The sequence below is a fragment of the Pongo abelii genome, chromosome 8 (assembly GCF_028885655.2).
Source record: "Pongo abelii isolate AG06213 chromosome 8, NHGRI_mPonAbe1-v2.0_pri, whole genome shotgun sequence".
Classification (NCBI taxonomy): domain Eukaryota; kingdom Metazoa; phylum Chordata; class Mammalia; order Primates; family Hominidae; genus Pongo; species Pongo abelii.
In genome coordinates this window covers 108,541,627-108,561,749 of record NC_071993.2, presented here as the reverse complement: position 1 = coordinate 108,561,749, position 20,123 = coordinate 108,541,627, and the positions used below count along the sequence as shown (strand labels likewise).

Sequence of the window (20,123 nt, the reverse complement as noted above, 5' to 3'; positions counted from 1 at the left end):
CTGCCCACTGCCGCGGTCACGGAGGGAATTACACAGTCACAAAGAAATTGTTCTTCTCAGTAATCTGCTCTCGGCCACCGGGTGGGGTGAGCAGGCTGGAGCCCCACAGGCTGGGGGCTGTGATCACAGAGGCGTGCTAGCCCCGGGCTGGGGGCCAGCTAGGCCAGGAACACCAGGGACAGCTTGCTAAGCTGCTTTCGCAGCGATTTCTCTCCCCAGACACAAAGGTGTTTACTTGTTTTAACATCTCCTGGGACTCCCCTTCTCCCTTTGTGTGGTCTTTATCCCCAATGAGGTTTGAGCCCCAGATTATAGGCAGGAATTAAGGCATTGGACTCAGGCAGCTCAGAACTGCATGACCTGCAGGATCAAGAAGTATAAAGTAACCAAGTGTGTTTGTGTGTGTGTGTGTGTGTGTGTGTGTGTACATGTGCATGTGAATGTGAGGGGGGCCGACCCCTTCAGCAAGCCCCCCATTCATTGTCCTGAGGAGGAGTGGCTGGGTGGGTGGCAGCCGGCACGCAGGTGTGATGGAGGGGCTGCTGAGGGCTGGGATGCTGGGGGAGGGGTGGGGCCTGGGACTGGTTTCAGAGGCCTCATGGCAGGGGTGAGGTGGGTAGGAATTGGGTATCTCCTCCCTCAGCCGCCTTCCTTGAGTCTCATTCTAGCTGAGGAAAGAGAACATTTCCCCAAGTTCTGATGCCCTCTGAAGGTGGAACGAATGTGTATCTCCCACGTGGAGCAGCCTCTCACTCTGTCCTTCCCTTCCCAGTGGGCAGCTCATGACACACTTGGGCAGTGACTTTCCCCCAGGGGCTGGGGTGCTAGATGTCATGTATGAGTCCCCTTTCACACTGCTGTCCTGTGGCTATGACACCTATGTTCGCTACTGGGACCTCCGCACCAGTGTCCGGTAAGTGTGCTGGGCAGGGAGGACAGGTGGTGGGGGCCCTGCACCAATCCTGGTCCTTCCTCCAGTCCTGGGTTGGCCCACGGGAGAGGGCACAGAGACTCCATGTCAGGGCTGGGAAGGAAGAGGCCTGCAAGGTCCTATCAAGCCCAGACTTCCTACACTTGGGCAGCCCTGGTCCCAGTGGCTTGGCTATAGCCAACAGGCCTTGGCAAAGGCAGGTGTTTCCCAGAGCCTCTGGAGCCGTCAGGGTACTGTCCCTCAATATTCTGTCCCAGCCTTTCTTGAGGCCGTGTTACTTCAACCTTTCTTGAGTCCAGTGACAAGTAGCTGGCCATGTGAAAACAGAAGTGCAGGCATAATCTGCTGTGTCGTCTGGGCCATGGCGAGAGAGCCCTCTACAGAAGATGCTTTCTCCCATGAAGTTCAGTTTTTGACGAATCTGATGATTTAGCCTTCTTTCTCTTCCATCCCGTAATGGCTCCTTAACGTTCCCCTCAGCCACTCTAGGCCCAAGAAAGCTGGGGTGGAGGTGGAGGGTACCCTAAACCTCCCTCTGCTTCTCCTCTTCCTGGACAGGAAATGTGTTATGGAGTGGGAGGAGCCCCACGATAGCACCCTGTACTGCCTGCAGACAGATGGCAACCACCTGCTGGCCACAGGTTCCTCCTACTACGGTGTTGTACGGCTGTGGGACCGGCGCCAAAGGGCCTGCCTGCACGTAAGTGTCCTGCCCACCTCTTCTCCAGCATGCCAGGACTCATGATTATGGGCTGCATTTGGGAGAGGGTGAGGTAGCCAAGGACGTGCCTAGAAAGGGTTGGAAGAAGCCTACAATGGCACATGTCCCTCTTCCCCTGGGCCTGGGGATCCTGGGTTAGGGCACACCCATGTCCCACTTGGAAAGCTCTTACCACTTCCTGTGCCCTCCCTTCCAGGCCTTCCCGCTGACGTCGACTCCCCTCAGCAGCCCTGTGTACTGCCTGCGTCTCACCACCAAGCATCTCTATGCTGCACTGTCTTACAACCTCCACGTCCTGGATTTTCAAAACCCATGACCGTCAGAGCCACCCCTGCCTCTGGGCCAGGGAAACCAGCTACTCAGGGACCTCTCTTGCCTGGAGGGTGCAGTGATAGCTCCTCCTCACTGCCCCACTGTGCTCCTGGGCCTGTGACCCCAGTGCTCAGGCACCTTGCACTAGAGGCTTCTGACTCCTGGGGCTTTGGAGCTTACTAGAGATGCAGTCCCTCCCAGGAACCTGTTGGAGAGGCAGGACCTGCTGCTTTAGAGTGCGGCTGAACCCGGGCCTTGCATTCCTGTTTGGCCAGAGCAAGGATCTGGCCTGGAGAGGCCCATCCTATACCCCTTATTAGAGCCATGACAGCCTACAGAGTGAGGTGAGGTGCTCCCACCTTCCCAGATGGTTCCTTTCTGCCCCTTCCTGGAAGGAAAGGTGAGGCTGCCAATAGCCCGCCGGCACCAGCCAGACCTCACCCTTGACCAACCTCTCGGGGCTGGGGGTTCATTCCTGGGGCACTGTGGCCTGGTTTTGCTTTGAAACCAAGAAAGAGCAAAGGGAACCCAGCAGTTCTGAGTGAGTTCTGAGCCAGCCCTACCTCAGGCTGGCTGTTGAGACATGCTACAATTTTCATTTTTGTAAAAATAAAGCTTGATTGTTCACAGATCTGGTTCCTCACTGGCTGAGTAGTCCTAGGAGGCGCCAGGAGAAGGGAACAGCAGACCCAAGCTCAGGGCTGTATGTGCTGCTGAAACAACAAGACCAGCCTCATGGCTCTGTGTCCCAAAGAACAAAGGTTTCTTTTTTTCAGGAAGAGTTCCCATTGACGACCTATCCCTTAGTCTTTGGGGTGTGGAGGGTCACCTGTGGGTTTGGAGAGGGGACTGTGGGAAGGGTACAGGCTGGTGGGAGCTCAGTTGTTACCTGTGGTGACCCCTACCCCAACACACACCGTTGGCAACATTATGACCCTTATTCTGGCCTTTTACTCACAATGCCTTAACATCCTGTGTTCTGTTTCCAAGGTTTCTGTTTTGTTTTTTGTTTGTCTTGTTTTGTTTTGCTTTGAGAAGGAGTCTCGCTCTGTTGCCCAAGCTAGAGTGCAGTGGCATGATCTTGGCTCACTGCAACCTCCGCCTCCCAGGTTGAAGCGATTCTTCTGCCTCAGAACTCCCGAGTAGCTGGAATTACAGGCATGCGCCACCATGCCCGGCTAAGTTTTGTATTTTTAGTAGAGACAGGGTTTGACCATGTTGGCCAGGCTGGTCTTGAACTATTGACCTCAGGTGATCCGCCCGTCTCGGCCTCCCAAAGTGCTGGCATTAAGGCGTGAGCCACTGCGCCTGGCCGGTTTCTGCATTTTTAAAACTTTTCCCTTGCCCACATATCTTCAGGAGTTTCCTCTGAGCCACTTCTGCAAGCTACGGTAGCACAGGGTCCCTCCAGCCTGGTCTTCCTCTGAGTTTGTGTAAACAGGTTGCGGGGAAAGGCCAACCCTGCCCTGCTAGGGCCATGTGTTCCCACCCTATTTTTCCTTTTTGTGGAAAGCTTTATGTTGTAGGTCCCTGGGATAGAGAAGGGAATGTCATCACACCCTCCCGAGGGAGGCCAGTGGGGTCTGGGGCCAGGCAGCATACAGAGGTGAACAAGAGGGCAGTCCCTGTGCAGTAAGTAACTCAGAATGACTTTACTCAGGAAATATGACCATGACTCACTGGCTAGGAGTGCCCCATGCCCAGTTCTTAGAGACCCTTGATAGCTCCTAGAAGATAGGAGGCTGCCGTGGTCAAGAAGGGCCAAGCCTTGAAGTCTCACGGCACCCCCTGTGCTGGAGGTATAAGGCTCAGGGGCCAACTACTGGGTCTTGCAGTCCCCATCGTTGCTGTGGGCTGTCTTTATCTTCTTTAGTTCCTTCTGTAGCTCGGACTCGGCCACCACAACCTCCTTTGGCTTCTGGTACTGTGGATGGAGCCAGGAATAAGAAAATAATTCAGTCACTGTCCCTTCTCCTTCCGCACACACTTGGGGCCCCTTCTCCTTCTGATCCCCTGATTTGCACGAGAAAATTGAGGCCTATAGGAGGATTGAATGATTTGCTCAAGGTCATGTGCCTGAGTAGGAGCAGACCTTGGACCAGAAGAACCCAAGTTCAGCAATTTCCACCGCTTCCCTTTCATCCTCTACCCATTTCTAGTTGCGAATTATATGGTCAGGCTCCTCCCTGAGCCCCCTCCCTGCTCTCCCCCATGATGAATTAGAGATGCCTATTCTCCCACAAGCACACCCTAGGGCTTGGGGCTAGAACCGAGGACTCTTATGGGATGGGAAGTAGGCAGGGAAAGAGGAAGACTCTCCCTGATGCAGTGTCCAAGAAGTCTGGGTGAATCTTACAGAGATGATCAGGGTGCAGTTGGCATGGGCAAAGCTCAGCAAGGCGTCATCCAGAGGTAGCTGGTGTCTATCTAGGTCAGGAATGGAGAACTTCTTGTAGTACCTGTGGGGACACCGAGAGGCCATTGGGGCACTCGGCAAAGTGACCCAACAGCTGGGCGTCAGGCCCTCTGCTGCCTAGCTTCTACCTAGTTCTCCCACACCTTCCACACATGCAGAGAGGGAGAAGGGAAACCAGTTAGACCACCAGTATTTTAGAGCTCAGTGGCCCTGGAAAGCATAGAATGCAAGCCTTATGTCCAGTCCAGTGGCAGAAGAGCAGAACCCAGTTATAATTCTGTGATTAGACCAGGGGTTGTAGTGACTCAGTCTCAGAGCTGGGTCTCCCAAAGACAGGCAGAAGAAGCCTGGAACACACAAATAGCTCAAGCAGCTTGGGACTCCTCTACACCCAAAGCCTCATGGAGACACCAGAAAAATGGGACGTGTTCTAACAAAGGACAGAATAAGGACATTCAGATCTGTCTCCCAAAGCTGGGGCCCTACTGTTACCATTTACATGGGAGGCCCACTGAAGGCCTCAACTACCTCTTCCTCTTTTGGGGCCTTTCAAGGCCTTGTTACCCTGGCTCTACTTGTAGGCCAGAGGGAAAAGTATATCTACTAGGAGAAATCTCTTTGAGAGGATGAACCACGTTACTCATCATGGAAGCTGGACCTCTGGACTACTTGGCTAGCCCCAAGTCCCTACTCCTCCATTTTTACACCTCACACATGGTCCTTATCATCTGCAGGTGCCGGTTCAGAGACTAATGATGCCTTTTAATTTAAAAAAAAAAAAAAAAAAAAAAAAAAAAAGAACAGATAGCAACACCCAGTCTGTAATGTGTATAACTAGACTTTGCAGGAAATTTGACCCCCCTTACCAAAAAGGGAACTCGGGCTCAGAGAGATGAAATGTCTTGCCTTGTTTCACAGCCAGTTGTCAGTAGGGATGGGAGTCAAGATTAGAGTAAGATTCCTTGTCCCTGGTGTGATCCTTACTACACCAAAGCACAATGAATGGCCTCCTCATCTCTAACAATACACCAATTTGGCATTTTCCTTGGTGGAAATGTGGCTTAGGCTCTGGCCAGGGGCTGCTAGACCTGTCACTTGGGCAAGGCATCACTTTCTGCTGCAGAGGTTGTATGGGCTGTGAAGGGAAACACCTCAGGCAGGTACAAACAAACTCAAGTGAGAGGCCTGGGGAGGATGGGGCTTTTAGTACTTCAGAGGGGCCTGGTCCTTGTAGTGACAGCTACCCTGAGTCCACTTCAAAAGCCCCTATGCCCTGGGGACTCAGAGAGTTGACATCAATGCAGCACTTCTGCCCCCGTCCTCCCTGCCCAAATCCCTCCGTTCAACAGAGGCTCTCGGGGCCCCTCTCCTCCCAGGTTCCCCACTCCCCACCAAGGTACTGGGACCCATGGCAGGAAAAGAATGTTTACTTAAAGGCTGACAGTTCAAAAGGAGTGGGGGCTGGGGGATCCTAATGGCATTGCAAGTTGCTTTATTTTCCAAAGCTCTGCCCCAGGGAAAGGCGATCCATCTGCCTGCAAACCGGGGATGGAATGCCTGCCTCATCCTCTTCCTAGCCAGCTCAGGCTGAGGGCTCTTCCTGGGGCCTTTGGTCTGGCCAGCAAAGGTGGCAGACACTGATAATAGGGGAGAGTCAAAGGTTAAACAGCAGAGATTAGATGAACACAAAGACTTGTTAGGAAGTGTTAACATCTTCCCTGCAAATATACACAAAAAGCAGAACCAGGAGGGAAGCAGCCCAGCAGAACCATTCCCTCAGGCTGGGGCAGTGGGACCGGAAAATGAATCCCAGGGCTTGGCCACAACAGCAAGGACAGGATCAGAGGGAACTTAAGGTGCATAGCTTGCACCTGCTTTCCTTGAACTACTCCTACCACCAGACAAGAGGAATGGAGGCAGAGCAGGTGGAGGCTCAGCTTGGTTTTGAGTCTATTGTAATAGATTTAGGTTATTGGTCAAGGTTAAACAACTTCTTAGAAGCTCCCGATAAGCTCAAGGGAGTAGGAAGCATCTGCCTTTTCTCCTCCTGGGGCAGCCCACCCACTTCTCACACCCATTCCCCCAGACACAGGGTTTTTCCATGATAGGTACTGTACTTGACTTTCTCACCAGCACCTGGACAAGAGAGAGACCCACTGTGCTTCTGGAAGGGTCATAATGTTCAGCCTCAGGCAGCTGTAGGTAGGCAGCAAACATTTATTGGGCATCAACTGTGTCCCAGGCCTTGAGCTGTGAGCTGGGGATTTAAGGATGAAGAAGAGGGCAGGCCTGGTGACTCACGCCTGTAATCCCAGCACTTTGGGAGGCTCAGGTGGGAGGATCACTTGAGGCCAGGAGTTCAAGACCAGCCTGGGCAATATAGCGAGACCCTGTCTCTACAAAAAATTAAAAGGATGAAGAAGAAACAAGGCCTCCAGATGCAGTGGCTCACTCCTGTAATCCCAGCACTTTGGGAGGCTGAGGCGGGCAGATCACTTGAGGCCAGGAGTTCAAGACCAGCCTGGCCAACATGGTGAAACCCTGTCTCCACTAAAAGTACAAAACTTAGCCAGGCATGGTAGCAGGCGCCTGTAGTCCTAGCTACTTGGGAGGCTGAGGCAGGAGAATCACTTGAACCCAGGGGGCGGAGGTTGCAGTGAGCCAAGATCATGCCACTGTACTCCAGCCTGGGCAACAGAGCCAGACTCCATCTCAAAAAAAGAAACAAGGCCATATCCCTGCTGATCAGACCTTGTTTTGTTTCTGCTAAAAGCTGAACCCTTACAGCAGGATAGTTCCCTGGCTTCCTGCAGATGCCCCGCTCTCCCCCATTCCCACCTCCCTTCAATGTTCTATTTCAGCCATACAATGAAAGATGACATTTTAAAAGCTTATTCTGTGCCAGGTTCTAAACACATTTAATTGTCAAAACAACTGTCTCAGGTTGGTTACTTCTATTATCCACTTTTAAACAAAAGGAAACTGAGGCCCAGAAAAGTTAGATATCTTGCCCAACTCACAAAGCTGGTAAACAGAGAAGCCCATATTAAAGTGAGAATCCCCCAAATCTCCTGACCCCTCCATGTCTCCACATTCTCACCACAAAGTAATAGCCCGCCATAGTCTAGATTATTTGCATTTGTCCAACGATGGGGCAGATATTGAGGTGGGAGGTGGGGACGTTCAACAATGAACAGGTTGTCTCCCCTGGGGTCTGAACACTCTGCGGGTCCCCTGGGTACTCTCTCCAACACATCAGTGGCCTTCCTTTCTGAATGTCAAAAGTCTTCAAAAGATGTATGTGGAAGTAAAGGCTTGTAGCAGAACTCCTGGCCCTGCCCTGTGACCCTGGACAGGTCACTTAATTTCTGGGCCTGTTTCCACATTCCTTCTTTGAATAAAAGAGCTGCACTAGATGAACTTGAAGTCAATGTCAAAGGGCCCAGAACAGGCCAACTCTGTACCTGTCTTCTCCCTGTTCTACAGACGACTCCTCCATTTTGGCTATTTCAGAAATGATCTACTGCCTCCCACCACTCTCTACTGTATCCCCTCCCCAATCCAGCCCTTCAACCCAAAAGGGAACCAGAGGCCAGGCCCTCAGAGGGAGAGAGACTCTGGAGGCTGAAGGCAGGAGCAGGGCTGCTGTGGACAATCACTCGGGTCATGCCTCACATACCTCAGAGGGGGTGCCATGCACACCTGCACACCGCATGGCCAGAGGGGTCCAGAGAAGCCTCCAACCAGTCCGCCTTTAGAAAAGCAGCAAGCAAATCTTCTTAAACATCAAGGCGCTGGCCAAACTTGGCACCCCCACCCACAGCTGCCCCCTGCTAGAGAGTCACAATCACACACACATACTAAAGGCTCTCAGCCCCACCAAAGAGAAGCCTGTTTAATCCAGAGTTTCTTAAACTTATTTGACCACAGAATCCTTTTTTCTAGTGAAGCCTATTAACACCTCCCACAGTGTTAGTATCACCGATGTCAAATCAGCCAAGCTCCCCTCAGATTCCAATTTCCAAAGAACTGTTGAGGACCTGCTTCAGGCCAGCCATTGTGCTGGCCTGTACATATATGATTTCATCAAATTCCCCAAAATCTGTGAAGTAGCTGTGAGTCTTCTCTGATAGATGAGGAAACCTTGCCTAAATTCTACAGCTAATAGTGGCAGAGGCCAGACTTAACCCAACAACTTCTCACTCCTGCACCCCGGCTCATTCCACTTACAGCGGCCAACTTCCAGGCTGAGGCTAGGAGCCCTCTTTCTGCACAAACGTTATTATCAGGAATAGATGGTCCAACACTGGGATCCTGAAAGCACTTTTTTCCTTCCCTGATTCATCCCTCACTAATATGTGAGGCCAAGGACATGATACACTACAATCAATTCCTTCAAGTAAAGTCACCAACCCAGCTCTTCAGAGACAAGGCAAGTATGGGTAAAGAAACTCTGGCTTTGGTCAGTAACCACATTCCAGAATATTAGAACTGGGGCAGGTATGGAACCTCCAGGTGAAGGAAGAGGTCAAATCAGAGAGAAATGCCATGATGTGGTGGAAAGTGCAGATGCCTGGGTATCAAGAGAGACAGTCACTAACTTTCCTTTCAGCAAGCTGGTTCATCGTGCTGACTTTATATATACATTTATATAATCATCTATAACACAAGAATAAAAGTATGGATCCTGTCCACCTCCCGACAGAATGATCATCAGAAAACAGATTTTAAATGTACTATATCCTTAAAAAGCTAAACACTGTGGAAGGGAGTAGCCATTGAATTTTTGGCTTCTGGCCAGAGGCCACACTTCCCAGCCTGCCAGAATGGCCACCCTGGTCTGGGTGTGGTGGCTCATGCTTATAATCTCAGCACTTCAGGAGGCCAAGGCAGGAGGATCACTTGAGCCCAGGATTTTGAGAGCAGCTTGGGCAAAATGGAGAGACCCTCAACGCTACAAAAAAAATTTTAAACTTAGCCAGTTGGGTGGTATGCGCCTATAGTCCCAGCTTCTCAGGAGGCTGAGGCAGGAGGATCCCTTGAGCCCAGGAGTTCAAAGCTACAGTGCGCTATGATTGTGCAAGAAGTGGACTCTAGCCTGGGCAATAGGGCAAGACTCCATCTCTTTTTTTTTTTTTTTTTTGAGATGGTGTCTCACTCTGTCACCCAGGCTGGAGTGCAACGGCATGATCTTGGCTCACTGCAACCTCTGCCTCCTGGGTTCAAGCGATTCTCCTTCCTCAGCCTCCCGAGTAGCTGAGACTACAGGCATGCGCCACCATGCCTGGCTAATTTTTGTATTTTTAGTAGAGACAGGGTTTCGCCATGTTGGCCAGGCTGGTCTTGAACTCCTGATCTCAGATGATCCACCTGCCTTGGCCTCCCAGAGTGCTGGGATTACAGGTGTGAGCCACCGCGCTCGGCCAAGACTCCATCTCTTAAAAAAAAAATAAAAATAAAAATAAAAAAGAATGTCTATGCAGGCTGTAGCCCTTGATGAGAAATAAATCTCTCCCTTCTAAATTAATAATAATAATAATAAAGGAATAGCCATTGAGTTCTATATAATTAATGGGAGTAAAGGTATAAAACACATTCCTCCAGGTAGAAGGTAAAAATGCCACTAGGTTCGGGAACGATCTGGCTAAGGGTTCAGTGGCCTCTAGGTTACCTCCCAACAGAGAGACTTGAGGAGGGCAGGGATGAGCCAGGCTGGGACACTGGACCACAGGCTCAGTGTGGGTTCCAAAGTGGGCCCTGAAACACTCCTCTGTCTTCTATGGGAATCCAACCCTCAGCCCTGCCCCTCCAGGGGCATCACTCCCATCCCACCTGGCCTCACCCATCATTTCAAAAATGTCCAACAACCCCCGCTTGCCTTGAGAGCTAGCCTGGGCCTCCAGCCATGGAGCTCCTGGCCAACAGCGCCACCTATGGCTGGATGTGCGCAGGAGATGGGACCCAGAGGATCTGCCGGCAGATGAATTTTTTGGTGAGCTAGCTAGCCTCTTTCCTCACTCCCTGGTAATCACATTTCTGTCTGATATCTGTATTCGACAGTGACCTCTGGGGGACAAAAAAGAGGCAGCAGCCAGTTTCACAAAGTGCTGGGCTGCAGATTCAAGTGCTATCAGAAGCACTTTTGTTCCCAGTTTGGACCCAAGGCCTCTTCCGCCAGGGAATGCTTGCTGAAGCATGGAGTTTGTTCTCCTACAGGCAATTTCTCTGTTGTCTGAAATTGCTAAATTCCACTTTAGGCAGTGACTCCTGTTAATGATGAGAACAATAACGGGAATAAACTGCCTCTTATCTGAGGGCTTCAAAGTGCTTTATAAACACAAACCCTTATTATTATGACTTTATATTTATAGACAAGGCCCACTGCAGGGGCTGCTGGCTGCGTGTACAGCAATAATCCTGAAATTAGTTCATCCATCTCTACCCTTTCCCCTGTCCTCTTAACCCTGCCAAAGCAATGGGATATGGGGGTCACAAGAGGATGGCAGCACCCAGGGCTGTGATGGGGGAGTCTGGGAGCTACCCTGCTTCCCTGTGGGCCTCGTGGGCCTCAGGGAGATGGAAGGGGAGACTGGCACCACATCACCTGAGGAGATGCACAAGGAGCTGGGTCCCCATTACTGCATGTAAAGCAAGAGATGGGTGGGGGCATCCCCATGAGGCATGTTGAATGGCTTCACAGCTTGCAGACAGGTAACTTATAAAACCTCCCATCTCGATGCCCAAATCTATTTTGTGGGAGTTGGCCCTAGACTGTATTCGCTTTAGCCCAGGTCAAGATTGATTCATTTCAGGGCCATTCCCTTCAGGCCTCACACAGGGCATTTCTCTTCTCCTGTGATCAGTCAGGGCTCCACAAACCTAAAAGAGATCAATGCATTTCCAAAATGGAAATGCACTGTGGCCACCTTCTGTCCTTTCAACCCCTGCAGTCTGCCTCCCCTCTAGGGGACCACAAAGGGAAGGTGAGTACCCCTTTTGAAGCATTATGCAAGAAACTTCCAAGTGGCCCAAGCATCTGCCCCACTGTCACTCAGTCTGGGGAGGGATTAGGTTTACTGCTGCCCAGTCTGCTTTAAACTGCTGTCAAGTACTGCTTTAAAGGACTGTCACTGCCACCTCAGACGGGGTGCCTTCCAAGCTATGGCTCCCTGCCAGCTCTGACAGTGATGTCACCAGGCCACCCTTACCAAGGCCTGGATCCAGTCAGGAGACCAAGATCATAATAACCTTTCAGCAGAACCACCTGAGACCACAAGTTAATGGTCGTGTGATTTCCCTCATCATCTCATTCATTCAACAAATATTTACTGAGCCCCTATCTATGCCAGGTACTATACTAGATACTCATTCAAGTTTCTCTTCCCTGATGGAGCTGATTATATTATTCAGGCCGGTCCTGCAGAGAGGAAGCCCTTCCAATACCTGGAAGCAGAAGGGCTTCCTCTCTGCAGGACCGGCCTGAATAATGATCCTAACCCCAGATCAAACCCCACCCTACACCCTGCTCATACATAAGCACACAGGGTGCCTTCCACGCTACTCACTTCTTGTTGGTTGTTCTGACAATGATGCAGCGCTCCTTCTGGTCCACACAGACACTATAGACATCCTTAGGATAGGGGAGGTTTCGAATCCGCCACTGGAAACTCATCTTGGTGTCCTTGCGCATGAAGATAGGCTGCAGAAGGCAAATCCAACTCGAGGACTGTTCCTGGGGAAGGGAAGGCTCCACCCTCATCAGAGCTCTACCCCGGAGCACAACAAGACCCTCAGCTCTTCTCCACTGCTCCCCTCTGACGCTGCTATTGCTACAACACTCCAGGCCCTGAGCCCCTGCCCTGGGATGATCAAACCAAAATGTCTGTATTCATTCAAACAAACATTTACAGAGTGCTGTGTCCAGGTGGCACACTGGAGGCGAGAAGGTGAACAAGACATGGTCCCTGCCCTCAAGAGCCAGCAGCCCACAGCCCACCCCCACCTCAGCCCGTGCAAGACACCTGGACAGATGGACGTACATTGGCATTGCTTTCCTTGATGAGTTCAGGCTCCAGGTTCCCTGCTCCTAGGGGCGCTGGCTCTCCTACTTCAAGCTGCCACTGGCCCATGGCTCCCACGGCACTTTTCACACGCCACTTTCTCACTGGGGAGAGAAGCAAGCATCGGGATGAGAGTGAAGAGAGGGCCTCTGCTCTTTTCTGCCGAATCACCGGCACCACACTAGGTAACCAGCACAACAAGATGAAAGTGGGAGTGTTGGGCCTTTACTCTCGGCTTTGTTAATCTAAGGAGGGACCTCACAACTTCTGAAATTTCAGTACAGCATTTCAACATTAGACACCCTGCAAAGCGCATCTCATGGGTGCTCAGGCAAAAGGAACTGGAATGAAGCTCTGAGAAGAGCCAAGTGGAGTCAAGAAACCCTCAGGTGTGGCTTCGAGCAAGGAGAAGATGTGAAGATTAGGAAAAGGGTTGTTTCTGGTAATGGAGAAAATTTGGATCCCAAAAAGGAGTTGAAGCACATTTTTTCCCTCAAAAACATGCAGAGGAAAAAATAATTAAGAGGGTGAAAGCTGTTGGGCAGGTCTGTATCATGATTCAGAAAGTCCAAATATAGAAATTCACTCTTTTCAGGTATACCTTGCTTAAAAAAAAAGAAAAAAGCAAAAACAAAAAACCGCCCCAAAGCTGCATTTAAACAAAATCGTAGGCACATGCCATATTTTAAATGCACGATTTATAAAAGATCTAATGTGAATTTTTTGTAAAAGGGAATCCTTCTAGAATGCAAATAACCATCTCTATTTCACTTTGTTTCACAACCCAGATGCTTGCATAAGATTTTAAGGCACATATATTATGAAAATTATAAATCAAGAAACTAGTTGAATGGACAGTACCTGAAAACCCCTGCTGAGATTTTCATTTCAGGAACCATGCAGTCCATCACTGCAGGGGGATCTTTTCTGAGCCACGACCTCCTATTCCCCAGTTCCTTTCCCTTCCTGCTGCATTTGGAATCCAGGGGCTGCCCACTATGGTATCCTCCAGCCTGAGGAGCCCAGTTGGTGCTAAAGACCAGCAGCCTCTGTAGCTGTTTAAGGAGCTAAACAACTCAAAAAGTGCATAGTACTCAGTTATAGTTGTTTCTGTTTGTGTCTTTTTCCAGGTAGGAGTTGAGAGCTACAGTCAGGTTCTCAGCACTAGGCAGCCGGCGGTTTTACTTTAGACCTTTTGAGCAGCTGTGTCAAATCCAAACGCCCTCACCGCTATAAGTAAGGCACACAAGCTGAACACAAAAGTGTGCTGTAAAATTAGAATTTTCCCTTAAATATGTGCTTTTATAAGGTCTGCTGCATTCTGCAGTGTGATTTTATTACCTCTTAGGGCCAAAAATTCTCCCTAGAAACACATTTCCAAGTTTATAATGAAAATTAGTAAGGAAGAGTAAAACTTGGAAATATGCTTTATAGGCAACTTTTTTCCCCCCACAAATACTTCTCTCTTAAGTGAATGGACTGTGACCAGGAGTATATCCAAATCTATTCAGTGTTAATACCTCACTTCACTGGAAGCAGCCTTCTGGGGGCCTCTGTCATAGTCGCAAACTCAGAAGTGACAAATGCCTCCGAGCAGCAGCTTATTGTGAAAAGATCCATGTACCCTACTCTATACTATAGGAAAGACCATTCTCAGATTCTCGCTCAGACTACGTATAAAATGCTGTGTGTAGAATAATGCAGGAAATTACTTTTTTTCTCAGGCATATTGACAATGGTATTGGGGACAGCTCACATTGGACGGCAGTGTCAGACAGCTCACATTGGACGGCAGTGTCACATTGGACGGCAGTGACACTTGGGACCATTTAGTGTAAGGGCAAACAAGCACCCTTAGACTCCAATGGTGCCACTTTATAATAGAACACAACCATCACAGATTTTAAAGGCGGAAGTTCCTTTAGAAAGCATCTATTCCAGGCCGGGCGTGGTGGCTCATGCCTGTAATCCCAGCACTTTGGGAGGCCGAGGTGGGCGGATCACCTGAGGTCGGGAGTTCGAGACCAGCCTGGCCAACATGGAGAAACCCCGTCTCTACTAAAAATAAAACATTAGCTGGGTGTGGTGGCACATGCCTGTAATCCCAGCTACTGGGGAGGCTGAGGCAGGAGAATCACTTGAACCTGGGAGGCGGAGGTTGTGGTGAGCCAAGATCGTGCCACTGCACTCCAGCCTGGGCAACAAGAGTGAAACTCCATCTCAAAAAAAAAAAAAAAAAAAAAAAAAAAGAAAGCTTCTACTCCAATGTATGTATTTTTAAAATGAGAAATAGCATTTTTTCCCTGACTGCTCTCTTTCGACCCTTGCCACTACTCTCCAGGAAACAGAGTATGAAGAATTACTGAGGCTCAAGGAGACAATCTTACAAATGCCATGGCTGAACTCCAGGTCTCCTAACTCCAAATCCAGAATTTGAATTATTAATAAAACTTTATTCTGAAAGTGTTCAATAAGCACATATAATATTTTGAAAGGTTTCTTTTTTTTAAGCAGCTCAATTTATTTTTTATATTTGGCCTTTAAAGGGTAAGCTCTGATTATCTGAAAAAGTAAATTATGAGGACTACCTCACTACCTGGGGCTGGATAAGTGAGGTGCCCCTGTAAGTCATGGGCCTTGCTAAAATGGGTGTCCTAATGCACAATAATGCACCAAGGTGGCCTGGAGGGACGACAACCACCCCAGAGTTTTCTGTGCACTCTTTTACTCCAAGAAATTTTGAGTTTTCCACAGAAAACTTCCCAAGAAGTACTCAAAGAAGGAAGAAAGTCAGCTGCTGATTTCCTTACTTCTGACCTTAAAAACCACTCAGGGAACTTGACACCTCTGGCTGCTTCACCTTTATTTTTTGTTTAAACACCTTGAGAATTAAATTCTTTGTTAGAATGCAGAAGAAAGTCTCCTTTCCCATTCCCTCTAGAGATAAGACCCAATGAAAGATTTTGGTGAAGTCCTTCTTATTCTTCCTATGCACAAGTGCATGGGTGTGAATGCACATGTACAAATGCACACTTTGTCTTGTCTTTCTTGTCCCTTTGTTCCTGAACTCAAGGACGGCTCCTGCGGCAACAGAAGACTGTTTCCACCTGCTGTCACTCTGATTTGATTATATGTTAAACCCAAACTGGTGTGTGTGAGGCAGCTTCCCGGGATGCTGTCATATCTTCCCAGCTGAGCCCCAGCCAGACCTTGGAAAAGAGACTTTCCACCCCGGTGAAGGGTCTGATGGGGAATATACAAAGGAGGTGGCGCCTGGGGGCTTTTTCCTAAGTCAGCAGGAAGCAGGCTGATGTCCCAGACTGCTGAAAGGAGGCCCCATCTTTCAGGTGGGCTGGAAAGTAGAAGTCCTAAAGGCCTCTTTCCCCAAAGCTCCAAACCCTGGCCCACTTCCAATGTGGATAATTACATTCCCCTTCCCTAAATACTCCCTGCAGCTTAAACTGGATGCAGGATTCTTCTTTTCTGCCTTAAAACACTGCAACATTGCTATGTGGCTATTAAACAGCTGCCATGTCCCATCCCAGAGGAGGCCGAAGGGAATCGAGTGGGTCATTTATAAAGCCAGTGAAGTGCTTGGGGATGAAAGTACTCAATATCCTCCAAATGCAGCCTGGGGTGGTTAGGCTGGCGGTCAAATACCAAAGCAGATTAAGTCGGTAATCCGAATGTAATCGCTGGGGGATGCCCTGCCCTTCAGCCTCAGCCCCCTTGGACATGCTGTGTTCTTCTCAGGCTGGTTTGATGTTCCGATCATTGTTGTGGGGCCTTCAGTTTTCCCTCTATGAATACATGCAGCAATCATTGTGGGGGTGGGAATTAATAGCACTGAGAGGGTAGGAAAAAACCAGGACACTAACATGCTTATTAACACCAACTGCAGGAACACCTATTGGCAATTCTTCCTCTGTAAATTACTTTGAGTTTTTCTAACAGAAAACCAGTTTGGCTAATTATCAAATTTGCATACTTAGCTAGAAAAATGGAAACTATTCCTATTTATTGCCACAAAAACCATGTCTCTATTTTACTTCATAGAATGCACAAGCAAAAGCCAGCTCAAGCCCTGGGATTATTTACACTTAAAAATTAATAATGGACAGTATTTTGCCAGGGCAGCGCTGGTGGACAGGAAGAAGAGTAAGAAAAAGATCTGCTGTTCTAGAGCTGGGCACAGTGGCTCAAGTGAGGTCCTCCTGTCTGCCCATCAGTCCACACTCAGGCCTTTCTGGGGAAAGAAAAACATAGTAAGAAGAAAAGAAAGTTGGATTTAAGTATTCTCAACTCCCAGCAGTATGTTGTTGAGGACTAAAGCATGGGCTCTTAATTGGACAGAACTAGGCTTAAATCCGGCTTAGAAACTAGCTACATAATTCTCAACAAGGTGCTTAACCTCTTTGAGCTTCCATTTTTTCCAAATGTAAAATGGAGACAAGAGTATCTACCTCATAGGGCTTTAATGAGGATGAGTAAATGAGGTAATTCACGTAGAGCACTTAGCATGGTGCCCAGTAAGAGTCACACTATTAATATCATTATTAGGTCAACATCAGCCAAACAGTGTTCTCCTGTGAACAGTCTTCTCCATTTCTGCTTTTAAGAAAGAGGAGTTTGGAAGCTATGGTCTATTCCCCGCCTGCCACCAGGAGAAGTGACAGGTTAATGTGGGATATCAGGGCACACGGTACTACAAATGAAGAAACCTGGACTTGTTTTTAATTTCAGTTTCATGTCCAAGCACAACAAAGAGGCCTGGGTTTTATTTGTTTGTTTTTACAGCCGCAGCAACTATAGCTGTTTTATTTGCTCTGTGTGGAGGAGCAGAGAAGTGGCACGGCGGGCTGGGAGTGAGGAGCTGCGGCTACTCTCTGGCCTGGTTATGGTGGTGGCTAGTCCACGTGACCTCTGCTTTCATAAGTTCTCCCCTGTTAGGCATTCCAAGGCTGTCATCCCCTGGGAGCACTATAAATTACAATGCATTGTGAGGATATTACTACTGTATTGGTTTCCACTGAATCAGTGTCATATGCTAAACACATCAAGATTTTTAATAGCACCAGACTAAACCAATTGGGACTGGAGCCCAAGCAGCTCATAATAAGGAGGGATCAACACTTCACTGTGCGACTGAACATGCGCAGGACAAACATTTTAAGACTGGAGACTGAGGGAATGCAAGCCAGTGTAATCCATGTTGTCGGTTCTAGACATTTATGAGCTGTCAGAAAAAGGGAAAAAGAAATTCCCTCACCAATACTACCTGTCGATCAGGCCCAGGAAGAAATTAAAGCCAAGAATAATGACAAGAAAATAAACCAGCCTGTGATTCCATCATTGGTCTTAGCATTTCAGATGGAACTTAATAAAGAGACCAACTCCCACTGCTGACAGCCTTGGGCCCTGGGTCAAAGAGCCAGCCACCTAGTTCTGGGAAGCTGGTTAATGCTGATGTGCACACCTGGGAGCAGAGTGAACAAATCAAATAATTCCCAGAAATCTGAGCTGGAGCCCCTACCCATGAGCCTGTTCTTAGAGGAAAGGCGCTGCAGGAATGAAAGTGACCATGCTGCAAAATCACTGTTTTGACCCTCTTTGACTGAGATGTTCTTCAAGATAAGGACCATATTTTATAGTGTTGCCTTTGATGCAAGCTCAGAAGCTCTGCCTCTGATACTCGCTTGCTCCTGGTGTGGCTTTAGAAAACAAAAACAAACAAACAAAACAACAAGGAAAAACAAATTGTGGTGAAAGTCTGCCCTTATCTCTCCTAAACCTACAAGGCTCACTTGCAATACCACCTCCTCTGTAAAGTTTTTCCCAACTGTTTCTCTACATCTTAGAATTACTCATTCTCCCATTTGTCTGGGGTGAGGGGTAGGGATGAATTTTACTGGTCAAAAGGACTCGCACTCCTCTTTTGGTGCCCAGATTATGCTCAGGAACATTGTTGTCTGGAGGGCTTCAGTCTCTCCCAGCTTCTACATTTGATCCGGGCTCCTGCCTCAAGCCTAAGGCTAGGAGTGTTCACTGTGCTTATGTCAGCCCCAAGTATTACTAAAGGCCCACTGGGAGCCTGTCACTTACCAAGTAGTTCACTCGTCTTCTCGTCATATTCTTCAGCCATTTCCTTGCCGTCTGGGAATAAATAGTGAACCTTCCTTCTCCCTATGCACAAAACAGAGAATGCCTTACCTCAAAGCCTCCCCTTGCCCTGTCCCTTGCAGATCAAGGGGCCTATTTGGGAAACAGCGCCAGCCTTGGGAGTACTGAGGAACCCAGCCAGGACCTCCCCAAACTCCTTGCCAACCATCACCCACCATTACTTTAAAACATTTCCTGAGACTCTCTCCCTTTCTGAAGCTTTCCTTGAACATCTTTGCTCTGTTGTTTCCTCTACCAGCAACAGCTCCATACTTTTTCCTATCTGTGGAACTCTTCTTTGCCCTTCAAAATCCAGCTCAAATGTCACTTCCACTGGGAAGTCTTCCTCCACTATCACCTCCAGCCACCTTGGTAGGATTAATCACATCCTCATGTGTGCCTCCCTAATGTTTTACGCATATCCATAGTGGAGCATTTACTACATACCATGATACTTTTAAAAGCATTTGTCTTCCCATGAATGACATCGTATTTATCTCTCTCCCCACTTCCTAAAACCAAACCTATGTGTTCAGGACACTGAATTGAGTTTCCTGACCAAGCACTCCCTCTAGCCATGCCAGTGCCCTGCCTTCTTCTGCATATCTCCAGGCCATTCCTATCACACAATAACACAATGTTAAGTCCTCATGTATTTTCTTCATGGCCCTTACTTTGGTTATGATTTTACATCTATTTATGTGACTCTTTGATTATTGCCTATCTCTTCTACTAGATAGGAGGGGTTTTATCCCCATGCTACGGTTTCCTAAAGACCAAGCATGGCTCCTGGCATATAGTAGGAGCTCAAATACTGATTGAAAGGATGAATAAACATTGATGCACTATCTGTTGAAAGAACAGAAGAAACTAAGGGAGGCCAGGTGTGGTGGCTCATGCCTGTAATCCCAGCACTTTGGGAGGCAGAGGTGGGCGGATCACAAGGTCAGGAGTTCAAGACCAGCCTGGCCAACATGGTGAAATCCCATCTCTACTAAAAATACAAAAAAGTTAGCTGGGCATGGTGGTGGGTGCCTGTAGTCCCAGCTACTCAGGAGGCTGAGGCAGGAGAATTGCTTGAACCTGGGAGGCGGAGGTTTCAGTGAGCTGAGATTGCGCCACTGCACTCCAGCCTGGGCAACAGAGTGAGACTCTGTCTAAACAAAAAGAAGAAGAAGAAACTAAGGGAGTCTCCTAGCCCAATTCCTCTACCCCTGGAGCATTTGCTTAAGAGTGGCTATGTAATTTCCCCTTTCTTTTTATAGGTAGGGAAGTAGATACAGGCAGACTCCTCAGTAAAACTAGTAACAGAGCACTAACATCCAGTAGACAAGTACCCTATGTATGCTTGATGAATAAGAGCCCCAAGGTGCCTTTTTCCTGTCCAATTCACTTCTCTGCGATACAGTTCCCTTGAGCCATTCCTAATCTGTATTCTGCATAAACTCACCCCTAAATTTGCAGGGCCTCTAGCAGAGCCCTAGGTTATACAACCCTTAATCATTTGGATGGCTCACAGGCATT

At 48.7% G+C, this 20,123-nt stretch overlaps 2 protein-coding genes across 6 annotated transcripts in view; one reads left to right on the top strand and one right to left on the bottom strand.

The window, feature by feature from the left end:
* FBXW4 (F-box and WD repeat domain containing 4) overlaps positions 1-2,595 on the top strand; it is an 85,651-nt gene extending 83,056 nt beyond the window's left edge. For all 3 annotated transcript variants that reach the window (XM_002821084.3, XM_063727712.1, XM_054523399.2), the window contains 3 exons: positions 773-913; positions 1,490-1,631; positions 1,849-2,595. In XM_002821084.3, the coding sequence (XP_002821130.2) occupies positions 773-913; positions 1,490-1,631; positions 1,849-1,968 (403 nt within the window). In that variant the 3' untranslated portion in view covers positions 1,969-2,595. The remainder of the gene's footprint in view (positions 1-772; positions 914-1,489; positions 1,632-1,848) is intronic.
* A 997-nt stretch (positions 2,596-3,592) lies between these two features.
* DPCD (deleted in primary ciliary dyskinesia homolog (mouse)) overlaps positions 3,593-20,123 on the bottom strand; it is a 21,605-nt gene continuing 5,074 nt past the window's right edge. The window contains exons 2-6 of one of the 3 annotated variants that reach the window (XM_002821083.6): positions 18,543-18,623; positions 12,420-12,544; positions 11,946-12,079; positions 4,321-4,423; positions 3,593-3,888 (exon numbers count right to left, since the gene is read on the bottom strand). In XM_002821083.6, coding sequence (XP_002821129.2) covers positions 3,784-3,888; positions 4,321-4,423; positions 11,946-12,079; positions 12,420-12,544; positions 18,543-18,623 — 548 coding nt within the window. In that variant the 3' untranslated portion in view covers positions 3,593-3,783. Of the gene's footprint in view, positions 3,889-4,320; positions 4,424-8,059; positions 8,133-11,945; positions 12,080-12,419; positions 12,545-18,542; positions 18,624-20,123 lie in introns of those variants that run through there. The other 2 variants (XM_009245725.3, XM_024253600.3) reach the window with 2 other exon arrangements.